The following is a 16,977-nucleotide window of genomic DNA, read 5'->3' on the forward strand; positions in this document are numbered from 1 at the left end:
ACAATAGTAAAAAACAAAATATGTGAACAAATAAAAAGATCCAGCCCATCTCGAGTGAACCCCGCTCGAGCCCAGTCATCCACCCACTCGAGCAGCCCGCCAGTCCAATTTGCCGCCTCGCCCAACATTATTAATTTCATCACGAGTTCATTGATTTATTAAAGATATATTGTCAATTTTGATTGCCTAGAAAGAAACATAATTATACTGTTTGGAAATTCTCAAACCTTGCAGTTCTTTATCTTTTGGTCACGACATATTTGAATTTGAAATGTTTTATTTTTGTCATTCAGCTGAGTAACTACACAACTTAATGGAAAAAACATACATATCCAGCGGCCACACAAAACAGCTCAACATCCTTCGGAAAACCCCAGATATAACAATGAAGGACGAGAATGTAAACGCAAGATAAAGCAGCATACTAGAATCACCAGTTCACTTCATATAGGAATAACAGAATACGAAAGAAAACACATACAAACCCAACAACATCAACAGCCAATAGAGATCATGGCGCAGACACCCTCTAATACTCGTCACCCTCATCATCCTCGCCCTCAGCCAACTCTGCACCGACTTCCTCATAATCCTTCTCGAGGGCAGCGAGATCCTCCCGAGCCTCAGAGAACTCTCCCTCCTCCATACCCTCACCCACGTACCAGTGCACAAAGGCACGCTTGGCATACATCAGATCGAACTTGTGGTCAATGCGCGAGAAGACCTCAGCAACGCTGGTTGAGTTGGAGATCATGCACACAGCCCTCTGGACCTTGGCGAGGTCGCCTCCAGGGACAACTGTGGGCGGCTGGTAGTTGATACCGCACTTGAATCCGGTGGGGCACCAGTCGACAAACTGGATGGTGCGCTTGGTCTTGATGGTTGCCACAGCTGCGTTCACGTCCTTGGGCACCACATCACCACGGTACATGAGGCAGCATGCCATGTATTTCCCATGGCGAGGGTCGCACTTGGCCATCATAGAGGATGGCTCGAAAGCGCTGTTGGTGATCTCAGCCACAGAGAGTTGCTCATGGTAGGCCTTCTCAGCCGAGATGACAGGTGCATAGGATGAAAGCATGAAGTGGATTCTGGGGTATGGGACCAAGTTGGTCTGGAATTCAGTCACATCCACATTCAGGGCACCATCGAACCTTAGAGAGGCAGTCAAGGAGGAAATGACCTGAATTCAGAAATCAAAATCATGTCATTCATCACTTCAAGAGCTGAATACCAACAGAAGTCTGAACCTTTACACTGGAATGACCTTTACACTGGAATGGCAACTAAAGATACCTGCGAAACGAGACGGTTCAGGTTGGTGTACGTGGGACGCTCAATGTCAAGAGAACGCCTGCAGATATCATAAATGGCCTCATTGTCCAGAAGCACAGCAACATCGGTATGCTCCAGAAGGGAGTGGGTCGAGAGGACACTGTTGTAGGGCTCGACAACAGACGTGGACACCTGAGGGGATGGGTAGACAGTGAAACCCAACTTGGATTTCTTGCCATAATCCACAGACAGGCGCTCCAACAGAAGGGAACCAAGCCCCGAACCAGTGCCTCCACCAACAGCATTGAACACAAGGAACCCTTGAAGACCAGTGCAGTTGTCAGCAAGCTTTCTGATGCGGTCCAAGCAGAGATCGACAATTTCCTTCCCAACTGCAACAGAGAAATAGAACCATTAATTCAAATTAACTGTGACGAACATGCAAACGATGTCTACAAAAAAAAACAGAGTATAATTTACTTGTGTAGTGGCCACGAGCAAAGTTGTTGGCAGCATCTTCCTTGCCACTGATGAGCTGCTCAGGGTGGAAGAGCTGGCGGTAGGTTCCGGTCCTGACCTCGTCAATGACGGTGGGCTCTAGATCTACAAAGACAGCGCGAGGGACGTGCTTCCCAGCTCCAGTTTCGCTGAAGAAGGTGTTGAAGGCATCATCACCTCCGCCAACAGTCTTGTCACCCGGCATCTGGCCATCAGGCTGTAGGACGAACAGGGAAAAGCAGACATTCAGCCTATGTCACAGCAGAATTTTCATGATCACGTTCAACCTCTCATCATTGAAGCCAGACTCCACTCAAAATAAACCGATTTACAGCCAGATCTTTCTGAACATTAGTTCTGATCAGATGATACATTAGATCCCACACTCTTCGAATACAACATACGGCCACAGATCTATACATTTTACTGCAAATTCATACACGATTCAAGCTTGATAAAACGATACATCAGATCAGGCAGAACCTCAGATCCAGCGCATTACAAACCTCCAGAAAATCAGATCCGACGATTAATAAACACCAGATCTGACTAAGTCGCATGATACAGACATCAAACGACAAACCGCAGAAGAAACAAGCGATTCATATCATCAACTCTACCCTCCAATCCTAACTAAACAGATCCAGCGCAGATCACAACCCAATCTACCCGCTCCGCACGTCATTTCCGATCAATCGACGGCGAGACTCGTGGATCTAGCGATTTCCGCGCGCCGGAACCTCAAATCCTGACTAAACAAGATCTGGCGCAGATCACACCCAAATCTACCCGCTCCGCACGTCATTTCCGAACAACCGCCAGGCGAGACTCGCGGACCTAGCGATTCCCGCGCGCCGGAACAACGCACATCCAGATCCGACGCGAAGCTCACAGATCCGGCGACGGGAACCTCAGAACCGAACTCGGATCTACATCGGCATTGTCGAGAAAACCACACACACGTACAACGAAAACGACGGCGGGGAGGAGGAACGAACCTGAATACCGTGCTCGAGACAGTACAGCTCCCAGCAGGCGTTCCCGACCTGGATACCGGCCTGGCCGATGTGGATGCTGATGCACTCCCTCATCTTCGTCGCCGGAAAAGGGACCGGAGGAGGCTTCGCCGGAGGGGAGATCGGAGATTGAGTGGGCCGGAGGGGAGGTCGAAGGCGTTTATGAAGACGCCTTCTTGGAGAATGTCTCTCTCTCTATCTCTAGATCTGGAGAACCGGAAACGGTGCGTGATCTTCGTCGCGATGAGGAGGGCTCGCTATATAGAGAAGGGAGAGTGGGGGGAGGGGGGTGGGGTTAACCATGGTTAGTTGGGGTGGTGAGGTTTGGACGGCGGAGATTGAGTGGAGCGGGGGCGGGGGGCAGGCCGTTGGGGTGCCTCGTGGCTTAACCGCGATTAGCTCGAACGTCTCTTTCTGACTCTGGCCTTTTTTGAATTTTTGAATTTTTTGAGTCGTTGCCGCTTTGTTTGGTTAAGTATTTGCAGGCTTCTTGTTGGTGCCGGATTCTCGGGTTGAGCACGTGCTGGCGGGCCCCGCTCGGCGGGCGGGCCGGGCTCCTCGGCCCGGCCCGGCCCGGCCCGGAATATGATTATTGAAAGAGATTGTGAATTCGTTTTGTTGATAATTTTGCTTTGATATTTAGTATTTGTAAGTACTACTAACATGACGTAAGCCCATATTTCAAATGAAGCAGAGAATGCTATAAAACTCGAAGGCAAAGGTGAGGTGATAAAACAACTCAAAGCCCTGAAATTATTTTTCTTTTGTTTCCTATTTCTATTTACTTTTATTTTTAGCTGGAAATTTTGAAATTAAAAGAAAAGGACGGTGCCGATGAGCTACTCGGCCCGCTCGTGTTTTTCGCTTGGGCGGGCCTTGGCGGAATCTTAGGAAGTTTAGGCCCGAGCAAGCTCAGTTCGAGCCCGCCCACACCTACCTATCAAATAAGTCTATTCATGGATTTGTCTATTTCGTTGGGAAATAAAACATGGTAAAGTGGTCAAAAAGGTTGTCAATCCAACAATTGATGAGAATTGTGAATCACGATAAAAGTTCACAACAATCGATGAGGATTGTGAATCAAAGGCTAGCGTTTGATTTGTTAGTCCCCACAACTCTATAATGGATAAGTACACAACATGATTCTCGTTCATATATCAGATATGTTCCCGACACTTTTTTTCAAATATGATCTCTTATCATTTAACTTTTAAGGATTAATGATCGACACGACCAAAAGCATTTCATATGAGAATTATATCAAATGACATTAACACGCGGTTTAAGAAGCTAATAAAAATATGATGATTTAAAAGTTTCTAACACTATGACAAACATCTTACACGGACAATTTGATTGATTCTATCAAATCAGTCATCAAACAAACAAATGAAACACTTTGCCCTCGGCACCTTGCTACGCCAGGGCTCCAACCAACTCCTCTCTCTCTCTCTCTCTCTCTCTCTCTCTCTCTCTCGCTACCCAAGAAGCATATAAATAAAATAAAATAAAAATAACACCTCATGTCGTCCTTCATTTATTTGACCAAAGATCTCACCATTCAAAATTATTTAAAGCGTTGAAAGACATCCTATGATCTAAACTAAGCTAAAGGAAGAAAGAGCAACCAGTACAAGGTCACCAAAGAATTGGGCATTACCCGTGAGTCTAACCAAGAGAGCTGCTCTTTTACCTCTTATTTTCAGCAGACAATTATTAGGGAAGAGCCGTTCCGACCCGAAATTACGCATGCCGGCTTTCATTCCAATCAACCGCATTGGGGTGATGATTCAAGTGCTGCTCAATCTAGAACTTGATGCGAATACGCATAGCTGCTGAGAAATGAATTGGCCGAGAATAATCAATGGCGATCTATGAATTTGCTCTTGGGAAGGATAACACTATTGCCTTCTTTGATCCTTCCTGCACAATGTCCAGTTCAGTTGTGTGCATGAACTACGTAACTGGCTGTGCCCCACTCCATGCACGATGATCATCGTCGGCTTCGTTCATCTTATAAGTATGGTTTTCTTGCATGTAAGTAACCCCAGACCACACTCCACGGATCAGCAAGATGCTAACGAACACAATGCTTCCAAGGGTACATACAACCTGAAAGCACACGGATATTAGCACGCAAATTTTGGTAAACACAATGTAGGTAGAAGTACAATCACAATCACTTGGAAGAAAAACAACAGCTTTGGCCAATGGCCGGTGGAAAAGGACATATGTGCTGTAGGAGCAGTACAGTAAAACCGAGCTCCAGTGCCAACTTGAAGGAAACAAATCTAGTCTATGAAATGAGAAGAAAACCTTAAATCTGAAATCAGAAATCCTACAAACGCTTACGCTTTCCAACAGAATTTTGGGGACAATATCCAACATTATCAAATTATTCAAGATGGCATCTTTCTTGATTAGGAATCCAAAAAACAGTCCGGCTCAACATTTATCAACTGTATATTCTCTATTAGAGCCTCAAAGGCACTTCCTATGATTGTTGAATAAAAGGCTTCAGACTCTAGACATGCAACTGATATTCATGAAATCAAGCAGAATTTACATGATAAGTAAAATTCTTCTTACAGCATATACCATACCGATCACTGACCTATGTATCATCTTGAAATTCATGCTGTGAGAAAAACTCTTTCAACTAAGTACTTCAACTCCAATCTACTATTGATAAGTTCCAGGAAATAATGCATAAAAAACAACACAATCAATCAGGCATTATTCCTTTGCCATGTATTTCTGCAATTAATGATAGAGAAAGATATATCCCAGAAGTCAAATTGATTGTACAAAAGGTGAAGACACAATAATTGACATAGCAAAACAATTAGAAACAGAAAAGGCCAAGATATAAGCTTTGCACTGAGCATGGTTTCAAATAGATTAGACCAAAAACTTATCTTACAACTACAAGGACTTCATGTTACACAAGAAAACATATCAGAAAAGGCTCAAAAAATAATCATATTAAAGAAAAGCATGAAGCCCAGTTGAGTACGAATAATTACCCTCTGCATATAGTAGACTCTGTATGAACTGAAATTCATGTTATTTGTAGTACTCTTCTAATCTTTGTATGCCATATAAAAGAGCATGTTGCATATTTCATCATTTTTTCGACATGAGAGCAGTGTCCTCGCATAATACTCTGGTCAAACACATATTAAGCAACAAAGACACATCTGGAAAGCTATGCTCAAGTCCAAAGTGCATTGGAGAGTGAAATCTTCTGTGGTATTTTGTAGATAAATATTCTTGGAAAGCACTAGAGAGCCATCAATCAGTTCAACTTGAATATGTCTGACTATCAATTAAGGATTTTCTGGTCCTAGACTTTGCAGGGTGTCGTGATACCACGGGCTAGATGCTAGACTTCTTGATTTGGCAAAACAAGTTAACAGAAAATTCTTCTTAAATATTGTTCAAAATTATCCTATAGTCATCTTTCTGATGATAAAAAGCCTGATGGTCCTTCACCCTTCGAGTGCACTAGCATTTACAGTCAAGCGAGATTCTATAGGATTGATCTTCTCTCCCTCTCACTAAACTGTTCAGTGTTACTTCATTTCCTTCATTCATAAGGTATTTTTTCACTTACTTAGATTCATACACTTCTCAGTTTACAAAAGGAGAAAGAATTGTTGCCCAGTTTTGTGATAATATAGTGAAGTACACACAACTAGCAAGATACAGATCAGTTGCACTTTGGAAAACTTATGACTTTCTTAAGACTGTGATTTCCAAATAAAGTTGACCACAGTCCTAATTATCAGAGCATTTCATTGTGATTCCCAATGTGATGTGACAGCTAGATCATTATTCCAATTTAGGCATCTTGGGAAACAGTGCTAAGTACTGCAGGCATCAAAGTTCAAGCAGACACTAGCAGAGGTTTTTGGCAAGAAAGTTAAAAGAAAGACTCTTTGGGACTGTGTCGTCAAAACTTCTTCTGCCTCCATTGAAGACCATAGTATCTTATCCCTTTCAAGAATTCAATTAGCTTAGGAAAAGCAAAGGATCTTTGGTGGGATAAGAAGAAGATACTATGGCTCCCAAATTCTCAAAGTCCCACAAAAAAGCCACAAGTACACAGTGCAGCAATTTAAACACTTTGGAGGGGTACATTGTAACTTTGCCTGGTCATTAAGTGTTCATTCTAGAAAGAGTTCATAATTTACTTATTTTTTTTAACTTTTTTGGGTGATTTTGGTCGGATGCAGGGGGAGGGACGACATGCAAAAATGGTAAATCAGTTGAAAAGCAAAATATCCTAGGAGCATTCACAAGGCAAGGATTTAGCCAGATGGCAAACAAGCGGAACATATTTGCTACTACCACATGGGCTCAAACTGAGTAAACATGTTCGGAGGCAGAATGAATTCATCTTAAGCACCAAAGTTGTATTCTTTATTCAAACTATGGCTACTCAAAGAGAGAGGATGTTACTGAATTCACTCAAAATGGTATGGAAACACGAAATTGGAAACACTGAAAATCTTAAGTTACCTCCAGAAATGCCTTCAAGACCCACAGAAATGCCAAAATCAGGACCCCATTTACGGAAAAGTTGACCTGCAAAATGGAAATGAATGATTCACCAACTGATCAGTAACCATCCAAAGACAACTGTTATTGGAAAAGTGATGTAGAGAAACTCAAAAGATAATCATTCACCCCCAAGGAACTGCAACATTAGCCTTTTCCTTGGATAGCTTGAGTCCTCTTCTCCACAGATCAAAAATTCAAAAAGCAAAAAGAGACACTTTACCTTGAGACAAATCATACATCCAATTCAAGCCTTCTAAAATCAGCAATTGACAAGGACAAATTCACTAATAGAAAGGGACTGCAATTGCGGAGCAGCAGACACACGTTTAAGACGAACCAGCTGACAAACACAATCATTTGAACCTATCAGGAAACCGTATGCAATCACTCAAACTGCACTGGTTTAAACCACCTCGTACTTCAAGACAAAGTGCGAATCGACATGGAGTGAATCACCAACCGATCAACGCAACAAGCCACGGACATTGGGGGACAAACACAAAGCGAGCAGCTTAAGACATCGCGACGTCGCAAAACGTTAGCGAACCAAATCCCAATCAACAGGAAAATCCTCTGCTTAACCAATTCAAGAAAAACCGAACATTCCGCTCACCAATTGGGTCGAAATCGAAACGGGCAGAACCGACCGCACGGCCTTCCTCGCCTTCCTGGAGACCTTCCGGAACACGTTCTGGACGAAACTCACCAGCAGGTCCAAGCTCCGATCCTCATCCTCATCGCTGCCGTCCTCGTGATCATCATCATCCCCGTACACCGAGTTGATGGCGCGGCTCCAGTTCCTGGCATCCCCCACCAGATTGCCCCCGCCGCCTCCCTGCACACCACACGGCAATCAAGAAAAGACCAAAACTCGCGAACATCGCGAAGAATGTTTCCGGCAAAGGACCTGAGGGAAACCGGAGGCGCGCCGCCGGGAAGCGCGGAGGCGGGAGCGGAGAGAGGAGGGGCTCGGCGGCGGAAACGGCTGGCGGGTCGTGATCGAGAAGCTGTCGGGAGTGATGGGTCGGCGAGGGAGGAGGCGGGGAGCGGCTGCGGCGAGGTGGAGCTGCTGCCGGAGCTGGAGCTTCAACATGGTTCGGGTGGCGGCGCGGCGTTCATGGAGGTGGAGGGGGTTGTTCAGGAGATTCTTGCAAGAACGAGGAGGCGACGGCGACGGGAAAAAGTCCCGACAGTACACGTGGAGGGGGCAGAAAGATGCATGACGTAAACTGGGAAACCTCTGATGCCTTGATCTCATTGATTCCTACAGTAGATTCCACAACTGTCCTAACCTTAAAATTTGTTATGAAAAAAAAAAAAGAGTGATCAGATTAAAAAGTTATAGATTTTCTTTTTTTAGTCTGGAAAAAAAAAATGTTATAGAATTTAAGAGCAGGAAATGGGCAGGTTTCAATACTTGTCTTGCAATTATTTCTTATGGTATTGTGAAAAGGGAAAAGGTGACTTTTTCTTTGGTTTTAGTGTCGAATTTGTGAATATTATATAAGTTTCAAAATATTATTAGAGAAAATGTATATTCCGAAAAATATTTTCCTAGAAGTTGATTTTTAAAAAAAATAATAATAAGATTTTTTTTTTGATTAAAACCTAAAAAATTGAAAAATATTTCCCGATATTGTTTGTGCTAGTCAAATATTTTCTAAATGTTTAAATTGATGGTATTTAGGCCTAGTCATAAAATCATAACGGGCCAAGGTGATTTAAATCCATCAAATATAAATCTATTTTTAAATACCAACAAGGCAACTTACTTCATATCTTTGTTTCCTCATTGTCGCCAAACACCATTATCTATTCTAAAAATATTCTAATGTTTGGATTTTAAAAAAAAATAAAGCATGTTGGTGACCAAGGTGGTTTCATGAAAATCTTCCAGTTGAGTGGTATGTTCTCCCCCATGCGTCTTTTGTGTTTAAAAAAAAAAAAAAAAAAGTAAATAGAGTCATTTACTTGAGTAATGTACAACTAACATCGAGCTTACATGTATAATAAATAAATAAAAATGATATTATCTTAATTGACCCATAACTTATTAGTTGAAACTTTCAAATAGCTTGAGATGGATTCAAGAGATATCGAGATTTGATTTAGATTCCTTCTTAGCTGTATCAATTCATTCATCAATTTGAAATAAGAAGATGGGAAACAAATTGAAAGGCTAAAAAGAAATTAAAAATAATTTTCAATTAAAAAGAAAAAAGAAATTAAAAAATAATTGGAACAAAAAATAATTTCTAATGTTTTAGAAAAAAGGAAATAGGAGGAGAAAGTAGGATAAAAGTAATAGGTGTGAGATAAGAGAAATCCAAAGTAAGGAAAATGTTTTTTACTTTTCAATTCACTGGAAAACATTTTCCAATAATTTAGAAGACATTTTTCTTTATACCGCAAATCATTTTTGGACTTTAGTATTTATTTTGTTTGGTGAATATCTCAATAAAAAAAAAGGAAAAAAATCCTGAAAATTATTTTTCGATATGCGAAAAGGTGGGCATTAGGTATTTAAGTTGATTCATAAGAGTACCTAAACTAACTAGGGAGCATACCTAACATCGAACTCACACGTGCGGAGATTGTTACAAATCTCACGTCAAAGTATTAGTGTAATATAAAGCAATTAATATTATCTTAATTAACCCATGTCTTATTAGTTGAAACTTTTCGAGTGAGTGAATCTAATTGGATGACTTTGACTTAGAATCCTTCTTGGCCATATCAATTCGTTCATCAATTTGACTTTAACTGATAAGATACTGATATTGGTTAGCCTATACCTCATGACCCATTCGCAAATTCTTTCGACATTGCTTTTCAATTACTTATACTTTCATAAATATGAAAAAGAAAAAAAAAAGGTAAACAACTCATCCACCATTCCAATTATAGTATATTTATAAGAAACCTAAACAAGTCCTTAAAAATTTCAGCTCAATTCTCATTCGAATCTCAAGAGCATCAAGATGTAACATATCAAGAAGATATTCCTTCCTCCTTGGGAAGACAAAGATATAAGGGAAATTGAAAATGCGAAGGATGCTGGCACCAACACTTTAAAATAAGGAATGCAATTGTGGAGCTCGCATATAAAACTTCATAATCCAATTAATCAAAGAAATTGCCAACAAACTATGCTTGCACAACTGCAACAGTTCGTATAGAAGATGAACTGTACAATTATCAGTGAGCTGCTATTACTCCTTGCCATTTCATTAACATCACAATCTACACAACACTTTAGGTCTCCTACATGATGATCCTGCATCCGTCTCTCTTAGTATTACTGTAATAATCACACACTCAATCCACTGCCTCTGGATCTATCATGGCCCTTTCAAAAGTCACTCCTGAAGAACGGCGACTCAAAGAATGAGCTCGAAAATGTCCCTCCGACGTTGGGGAAGAGGGTGAGGAAGCAGATGAGGCCGAGGATGATCCCCCAGGCAAACCTATCGTCTCCCAAGGGCGTGATCTCATCCTTAGCAGGTATTTCCTCTCCACCCCGGAAGAAGGTGGCGAAGAGTCCCCAGGCTAGGCACAGGACGCTGCCGCTGAGTCCTCCAATGCCGAGTAAAAGTGAAGTGGCGAAGGATAGCAAAGTGGCCGTGCTTCTGCCGAACATGGCTTGAGCGATGCGGCCTCCCTCGAGTCTTCCGCACGGCAACAGGTTTAGGGAAGTCACCACCATGCCTGCAGAAGCTTTAAGTCAGCATCTGCTGCATTGGTTGCTTGCAAGATGGAAGCCAAGTGTTGATTCCACGGTCATGAGACTAGAGGAACACTACTCATCCTCAAAATATCTTCATAGTTTCAAATCAATCTAACAGATTGGGTTGATAATCCAAATGAAATCAGGCGGAACTTTGATCCTGGATCTTAGGATATTCTTTCAGATCTGTTGTGATCACTATGGAGCAAATTATGTGCTCAAAAAGTTATATCCTCAGCAAACAAGAACATAATTTCTCTCAACATTTTGTATGTAAAAAAGACAAAGCCCAGATCATGTGAATTACATGCCTGTTTCAACATAGACGAGGCAGCACAATGATATAGGAAAGGGAAGAAAAGAAAAGAAAGAAATGAAAACTAACAGAGAGAGGTACAATGAATCAACTTCTCAATGCACAAAAACTCACCAAGAAGTCCAGCAAAAGCAAGGGGATCGACAGGAACGCCAACACCTTCCACAGCATAGGGCAACACATTACCCAGGTCATCGGTATAAGGTCCAATGACGAATTGGATAAAAGAGAGCAATGGGTTGTTAAAGAAAAACTGTGGCCTTATATATCTGCAAAAGATAAGAGAACGGGCATGTTATCAATGAACATGTCACTCATATTTACTAAGGTCACTGCTAGAGTTTTCCAACCTGAAAAGTCTAACAGTATTCAATAGAGCTTACAGTGCATTGTCACCACCGTTGAAGCTGCCGTCAGCCACAAATGCTGCAATTGTGATTGCTAGTGATGTCAGATAAGCGCTGGCCGTACGGGCCACCGGAATGTCAAAAAGTGCCTTTTTATTCGGTAGCAGGGACTCATAGTTATTCATGACTCCCAAGCACCCCGTCCAATTTGATGGGACTAGAAACGACGGGCTCAGTTTCACACCATATCGAGCTGCTGTGACTCTCGTGGCTATCTGCAAGATGCACATAACCATATGGTCTTCAGTTTGATTAAAGAACCAAATGTTCACAAGAATGAATACCCGCATAGCTAGATAGCACAGTATCACTTAAGTTCGGTATGATTAGCTCCAGAAAACAAGCATGCCTCTCACCAAACCATTGGGCAACTCAAAGACACCAGCTGTAGAGAGAATTAAGGCAAACAACCAATTGTCCAGAAAAGCGTCGAAGTAAAAGACAGTATAGCATACCTCAGAAACTCCCAGAATGGAAATGAAACCACTGAAAAGAGGGACAACATTTGAGAGGTAATCATCAAAAGTAGCATCTGGTTTGAGGAAGAAGCCGCTCATTAGAGCTATGGTCCCAAAAGTTGTCACGCACAATGCTACTGCGCTAACATATCCCCAGGGAGTGCTAAGCCTGGTAGATTCAAACTGCAGATCCATCTCTGCTTTTGGTTGCACCACACAAGCCTACACACATACATTGGAGTCATGGGGAACTTTCAGTGACATTAAATACTGTCTGACCTCAGAAAAACTCGGTTAAGTATCAAACATCTATCAGATTAGACTATAGGCATCAAAACTAAAACACTACTCACGGAAAAACTGAATCAGTGACCAGGAAACAATGACAGTTTATTCAGATACAAGATAGTAATGTCTAAGGGAATGTGGCATTTATTCTTCCAAGTGACTTATCAGGCAGATTAATTGCAAAGAACCCAGAAAGGCATTTACTAACAGGTTTGCATCCAAGTTTGACAATAGATGATTTCATCAACAGAGACATGGAAATGTTTCAACTTGGCAATGGTCCCACAAGATCATTTGCCTTTACTGCAGTACAACTAATGCTCAAGTTACAAATATCCCCAACAGTGAGGCAAGTGCATAACCCAAATGATGTATAACATGCTTCCCAAAAAAAAAACAATTCAATGAAGAAATCTTGTATGGCATATTAGCGAAATGGTGTATAACAGGGCCTGGCTCAATGAAAAATTAATCAGTCTAGCAGGTGCTGCTATGCTATAGATAGTAGATCATCATGAAGCTCTTCTTGAAGTACCTGTTTAGTAATGTCATCTGCCTTCTCCTCCATGAACCACACGACTACCTCCCGACCTGCTGCCTCAGACAGCTTGCTCTCCAGTTTAGGAATGACCTCGTCAATGGGCCTCCTTAGATTACCAATGAAAATGCCCCCATCTCCGAACCTCCGAACATCAGTTGCAAAGAACGTATCGAAGCCAAAACAGCTCCTCAACTGCCAAACAGAAATTTGAACAGTGAGATGCATAGCATAGGTAGTGTTGGGGCATTGCTTCCACCAAACATTCATAAAAAAAGAACCAACTATTGCAGGTCTATGAATCACCTCTCCATATTACCAAAGAAATTTTCGCTAATTGACAACTAATCCTGTAATCGAAACACTATAGAACTATACCCACATAACGAAGTCTATCCACGTGCATCTGCTTAATTTAGCAGGCGAGCCCCATCTTAATTGCACAATAACTCAACATTATAACCAATTGTTATGTATTACGAGTCTTTCCCCACAAAGGACACAAAATTCCTACAAACTAACAGAATTATAGTACATGTTCTACTTCTACACACAAGAAGCAAGAGTTAAAAGTCAATTCTCAGGCCAAATGATTAAGAATACCACTGTAACAGTCATTACTGTCCCCATATCTCTCTATCCTTAATAATGTCAACCAAACAAAACCAACCAATCGCATGTTCTTTGCACACACATGCTTAGAATTTGATGAATTTGATCCCACGCAATGCAAAGATCACGCTGTTCGATCAAGTGCTAACGAAAGTTGTATCCCTTCGCTCACCTTATTAAGATCAAGAGCTTTGAAGGCCTCCTCAGCTTTCTCCAATCTCTCCCTCTCCTTGGCCAAACTATCTCGCGCGATCCGATTGAACAGCCCCACGATCGGGTTGTCGCTGCTCTCTCTGTCCAGCTCCTTGAGCTTCCTGTCAGCCCTCTTCTTTTCCAGCTTTATCGCGGCCTCTATGGAAGGATTGCCCATGAACCTCTTGAACTCCTCGTCGCTCTTCCAGTCCATTTCCTGCTGCTTCTCCCTCTCCCTCTCCTCCTCCTCGCTCTCTCCCGACGTCTCGGTCGCCTCCGCGTCTGCATCCTCGCGCCCCGGCCTTTCGGACACCGCGGCTACAGAAGAAGAGCTGGCGGGCTCGTTCTCGCGGTCGTCTCCGGCGGACGACTTGAGCGGCCGCACGGAGGAGCTGGGCCTGGACGAGAGAGAAGAGGGTATCCGGGCACGCTGGCCAAATGGGTGTCCCACGTTGCTCTTCTTGATGAGAGGCAACGACGGGGAGCACCGCGGGTTGGTGATGAACACGGTCGCCATGGCAGGAGGTGCTTACATGGGCGGTGAGGTTTCGATGGAGAAGCCATGGCTATATAAACGGGACGCCGATCCTGCTGCATGGACATGGCCGAGCAGGGTCTAGAAAGTTGGAGAAGAGTTCCAGAGGGACGGAGAGACAAGGGTGGCGACAAGGAAGAAGAAGACTCCACGCTCGGCTTCGGAGATAGTTGAAGGGAAAGACATTTCTGCGGTTGCTAAAAATTGGCTTTGGATTTTGATTGTGACGGGGAGATACGTGGATTCTTGAACAGTTGAATGACTCCGGGAGTGTGACGTCACAGGCCGACAGTTTCTTAGGGCCCCTTTGGCAAAGTGCCAAATAGATAATTCTGATTTTTTATTTTCAGAATCAGATTGTGACGAAAATCGTTTTTAGTAAAATTTTTGTTTTTGAGAATAGATTAGAAAGAGAATTGAGAATTAAAAAAATATATATATGATTCTTCGTCTGAGAATCAAAATAATGAAACTTTCATTTTTCCCTTCAGTCATCCCGCGATTGCTATCCGCCACCACTCGCCACCGTCCGTCGCCACCCACCGCCGCTGTCCACTGCTGATTGCCGGTTTGGCGAGCTCGCCAGGCCAGGGCGAGGTCTGGTGAGCCTCACGAGTGGCCAGGCAAGCCTTGCCGGCAGTTGGACGAGGCTCGGCCTCACTAGATCGGGCAAGGTCGAGCCTCGTCGGTAGCTGGATGAGGCTCGGCCTCGCCAGATCGGGCAGGTCGAGCCTCGCCCGCCGCCCGGCGAGGCTCGCCATCGCCGCCCCTCGTCCGACCGGTCACCGGAAGAAGAAGAATAAGAAAAAACAAAAAAAAAAGGAAAAAAGTAAAAAAAGTTATTTAAAAATCAAAAGAAATTAATTTAGAACATAATCAATTAACATGGTATAAAACGCAATTCTTTTTCAGAATAAAATTTTTTTGACAATTACCAAACGCGTTTTTTACTCGAATCGCTTCCTGAACAAAATCGAAAATAATAATTTCTAGTTAGAATCAGCTCCTGAGAACAGAATCGTTACTAAACACACCCTTAACCCCAAAATAACTTGTGCGATATCTGATCAACGAATAACACCAAACCAACCTTCCTTCCATAGGTCTTCCTTCACACAACGTCTTTCAACCAGGGACATCAAGCCAACAAGTCGAGTGATTGAGAGATAAATAGATTCCTGAATAGTTGAATGACTTTCGCGAGTAGGATAGATAAGAGATGGTTCACTTTCAGACATGTGTCATGAGCTTCCTTAACCGTAAAGTAATCCGTGTGGCATTTGGTGAGCGAATAATATCAAATTGGCTTTTCTTCTATAGTTGTTTTGGAGAACAATATAGCCTTGCTTCGCAAAGTGTCTTTCAATCAGGATATCAGAGCTGACTCGATTGATGGGGAAATATATGGATTCTTGAACAATTGAATGACTTCCAAGATAAATAAGCAAATGGTTCACTCTCAAACATATGTCACAGGCTGATAGTTTCTTAACAACGGAATAACTCGTGGGAAATCTAGTGAGCCGTATTGTTGCAAAGAACAATACGGTGAATGACTTCCTATATCAAATTGTATCACGCTTAATTTAGCTCTAGTGTGTAATCCATCAAGTAAGATAGCATGTCACTTTAGACATAATAATTGATTTCGGTTTGCCACAGCATCAACTTCCCACCAATTTGTGCACGGGAGGCCTAGAACTCCTAGCACCAACTATTCCAATACCACTCTTATAGATCAATTTATATTCAATTCCTCTATAATACTCACTTTTCACTAGATAACCCCAAACTCTACTCATGAAGGTATGCGAGTACAAGAGGATCGCAAACCATGACGCATGCAAGAAACAACATTGCATGATTGCTTCCTTGGTTTCTCAAATGAGTGTTTTCTTGTGTTCAGTGGATCAAAGTAGTAAAACTACATATGTCAACATTGATCCGTGTTCGACACATAATTTTTCTTTTCCAAAAGTTTTCTTAAATCATCTTGAAAAATTGGGGACGTGAATATAAATGATACTTGAACCATGGTGGATCTAATATGCAATGCAATATCTAAAAATTTAATTTATTTAATGTGGTAATGTCATCTTGAACTTTTAGATTATTCAATGTAGTATTTGGACTTTTGATATATGTTCATTTTAGTTTCTAAACTATTATCCCTGAGGAATCTCAATGTAAATTACTAGCGACATTGACTAAATTGAACATATACTAAAATTTCAGAAACCATATTAAACAAATAAGCAATTTATGGACTATATTGCATATTGGGGTAAAATTCAGAGTCACATTGAACAAATTAAAAATTATTAAGCCTAGATTTGAAAATTGAAATCCATATTAATCCAAAATTCATAAACCATTTATTATTATCCCTTTCTTTATAGAAAATTAACTTATTTAGCATTGTAGTACTAGTAATTTTCATATTGTTGAGTCTTGGATTTCTCATGTAATTGAAATTTTTTTAATGAAGAATTGAAGAAGAACCACTCATTCAAAAGAAAAAACAAAGTTGATTTGCTTCGAATAAAGTT

The 16,977-nt window shown here is 41.9% G+C and overlaps 3 protein-coding genes across 3 annotated transcripts; all 3 read right to left on the bottom strand.

Moving 5' to 3' along the window:
* Nucleotides 1–331: 331 nt before the first annotated feature.
* Nucleotides 332–3,029, bottom strand: LOC104453055 (tubulin alpha chain). Its single transcript, XM_010067554.3, has 4 exons — nt 2,772–3,029; nt 1,756–1,990; nt 1,297–1,667; nt 332–1,183 (listed from the first exon to the last, which is right to left on the bottom strand). The coding sequence occupies exons 1-4, from the start codon at nt 2,862–2,864 to the stop codon at nt 530–532; spliced, it is 1,353 nt and encodes a 450-aa protein (XP_010065856.2). The 5' UTR covers nt 2,865–3,029; the 3' UTR covers nt 332–529.
* A 1,258-nt stretch (nt 3,030–4,287) lies between these two features.
* LOC104453056 (protein SHORT HYPOCOTYL IN WHITE LIGHT 1) lies at nt 4,288–8,628 on the bottom strand. The gene is made up of 4 exons (XM_010067555.3): nt 8,263–8,628; nt 7,969–8,190; nt 7,314–7,379; nt 4,288–4,901 (listed from the first exon to the last, which is right to left on the bottom strand). The coding sequence occupies exons 1-4, from the start codon at nt 8,611–8,613 to the stop codon at nt 4,746–4,748; spliced, it is 795 nt and encodes a 264-aa protein (XP_010065857.2). The 5' UTR covers nt 8,614–8,628; the 3' UTR covers nt 4,288–4,745.
* A 1,804-nt stretch (nt 8,629–10,432) lies between these two features.
* On the bottom strand, nt 10,433–14,562 carry LOC104453057 (probable zinc metallopeptidase EGY3, chloroplastic). The gene is made up of 6 exons (XM_010067556.3): nt 13,874–14,562; nt 13,087–13,284; nt 12,261–12,485; nt 11,782–12,020; nt 11,513–11,667; nt 10,433–11,063 (listed from the first exon to the last, which is right to left on the bottom strand). Exons 1-6 carry the CDS (start codon nt 14,408–14,410, stop codon nt 10,708–10,710), a joined length of 1,710 nt encoding a protein of 569 aa, XP_010065858.2. The 5' UTR covers nt 14,411–14,562; the 3' UTR covers nt 10,433–10,707.
* Nucleotides 14,563–16,977: the final 2,415 nt, after the last annotated feature.

Source organism: Eucalyptus grandis, chromosome 7 (genome assembly GCF_016545825.1).
Source record: "Eucalyptus grandis isolate ANBG69807.140 chromosome 7, ASM1654582v1, whole genome shotgun sequence".
Classification (NCBI taxonomy): domain Eukaryota; kingdom Viridiplantae; phylum Streptophyta; class Magnoliopsida; order Myrtales; family Myrtaceae; genus Eucalyptus; species Eucalyptus grandis.

What these genes read in the sequence shown, in the direction of transcription:
- LOC104453055 (XM_010067554.3), bottom strand. Translation starts at nt 2,864, where the DNA reads ATGAGGGAGTGCATCAGCATCCACATCGGCCAGGCCGGTATCCAGGTC. An exon ending in GTCTCGAGCACGGTATTCAG is followed by an intron (nt 1,991 to 2,771) that starts GTTCGTTCCTCC and finishes TTCGTCCTACAG; the next exon opens with CCTGATGGCCAGATGCCGGG. An exon ending in TGAACCGTCTCGTTTCGCAG is followed by an intron (nt 1,184 to 1,296) that starts GTATCTTTAGTT and finishes TTCTGAATTCAG; the next exon opens with GTCATTTCCTCCTTGACTGC.
- LOC104453056 (XM_010067555.3), bottom strand. Translation starts at nt 8,613, where the DNA reads ATGAGATCAAGGCATCAGAGGTTTCCCAGTTTACGTCATGCATCTTTC. An exon ending in GCGCCTCCGGTTTCCCTCAG is followed by an intron (nt 8,191 to 8,262) that starts GTCCTTTGCCGG and finishes TGTGGTGTGCAG; the next exon opens with GGAGGCGGCGGGGGCAATCT. An exon ending in TCTTGAAGGCATTTCTGGAG is followed by an intron (nt 4,902 to 7,313) that starts GTAACTTAAGAT and finishes GTGTGCTTTCAG; the next exon opens with GTTGTATGTACCCTTGGAAG.
- LOC104453057 (XM_010067556.3), bottom strand. Translation starts at nt 14,410, where the DNA reads ATGGCGACCGTGTTCATCACCAACCCGCGGTGCTCCCCGTCGTTGCCT. An exon ending in CAGATGACATTACTAAACAG is followed by an intron (nt 12,486 to 13,086) that starts GTACTTCAAGAA and finishes GTATGTGTGTAG; the next exon opens with GCTTGTGTGGTGCAACCAAA. An exon ending in TGCTTTTGCTGGACTTCTTG is followed by an intron (nt 11,064 to 11,512) that starts GTGAGTTTTTGT and finishes AAGCTTCTGCAG; the next exon opens with GCATGGTGGTGACTTCCCTA.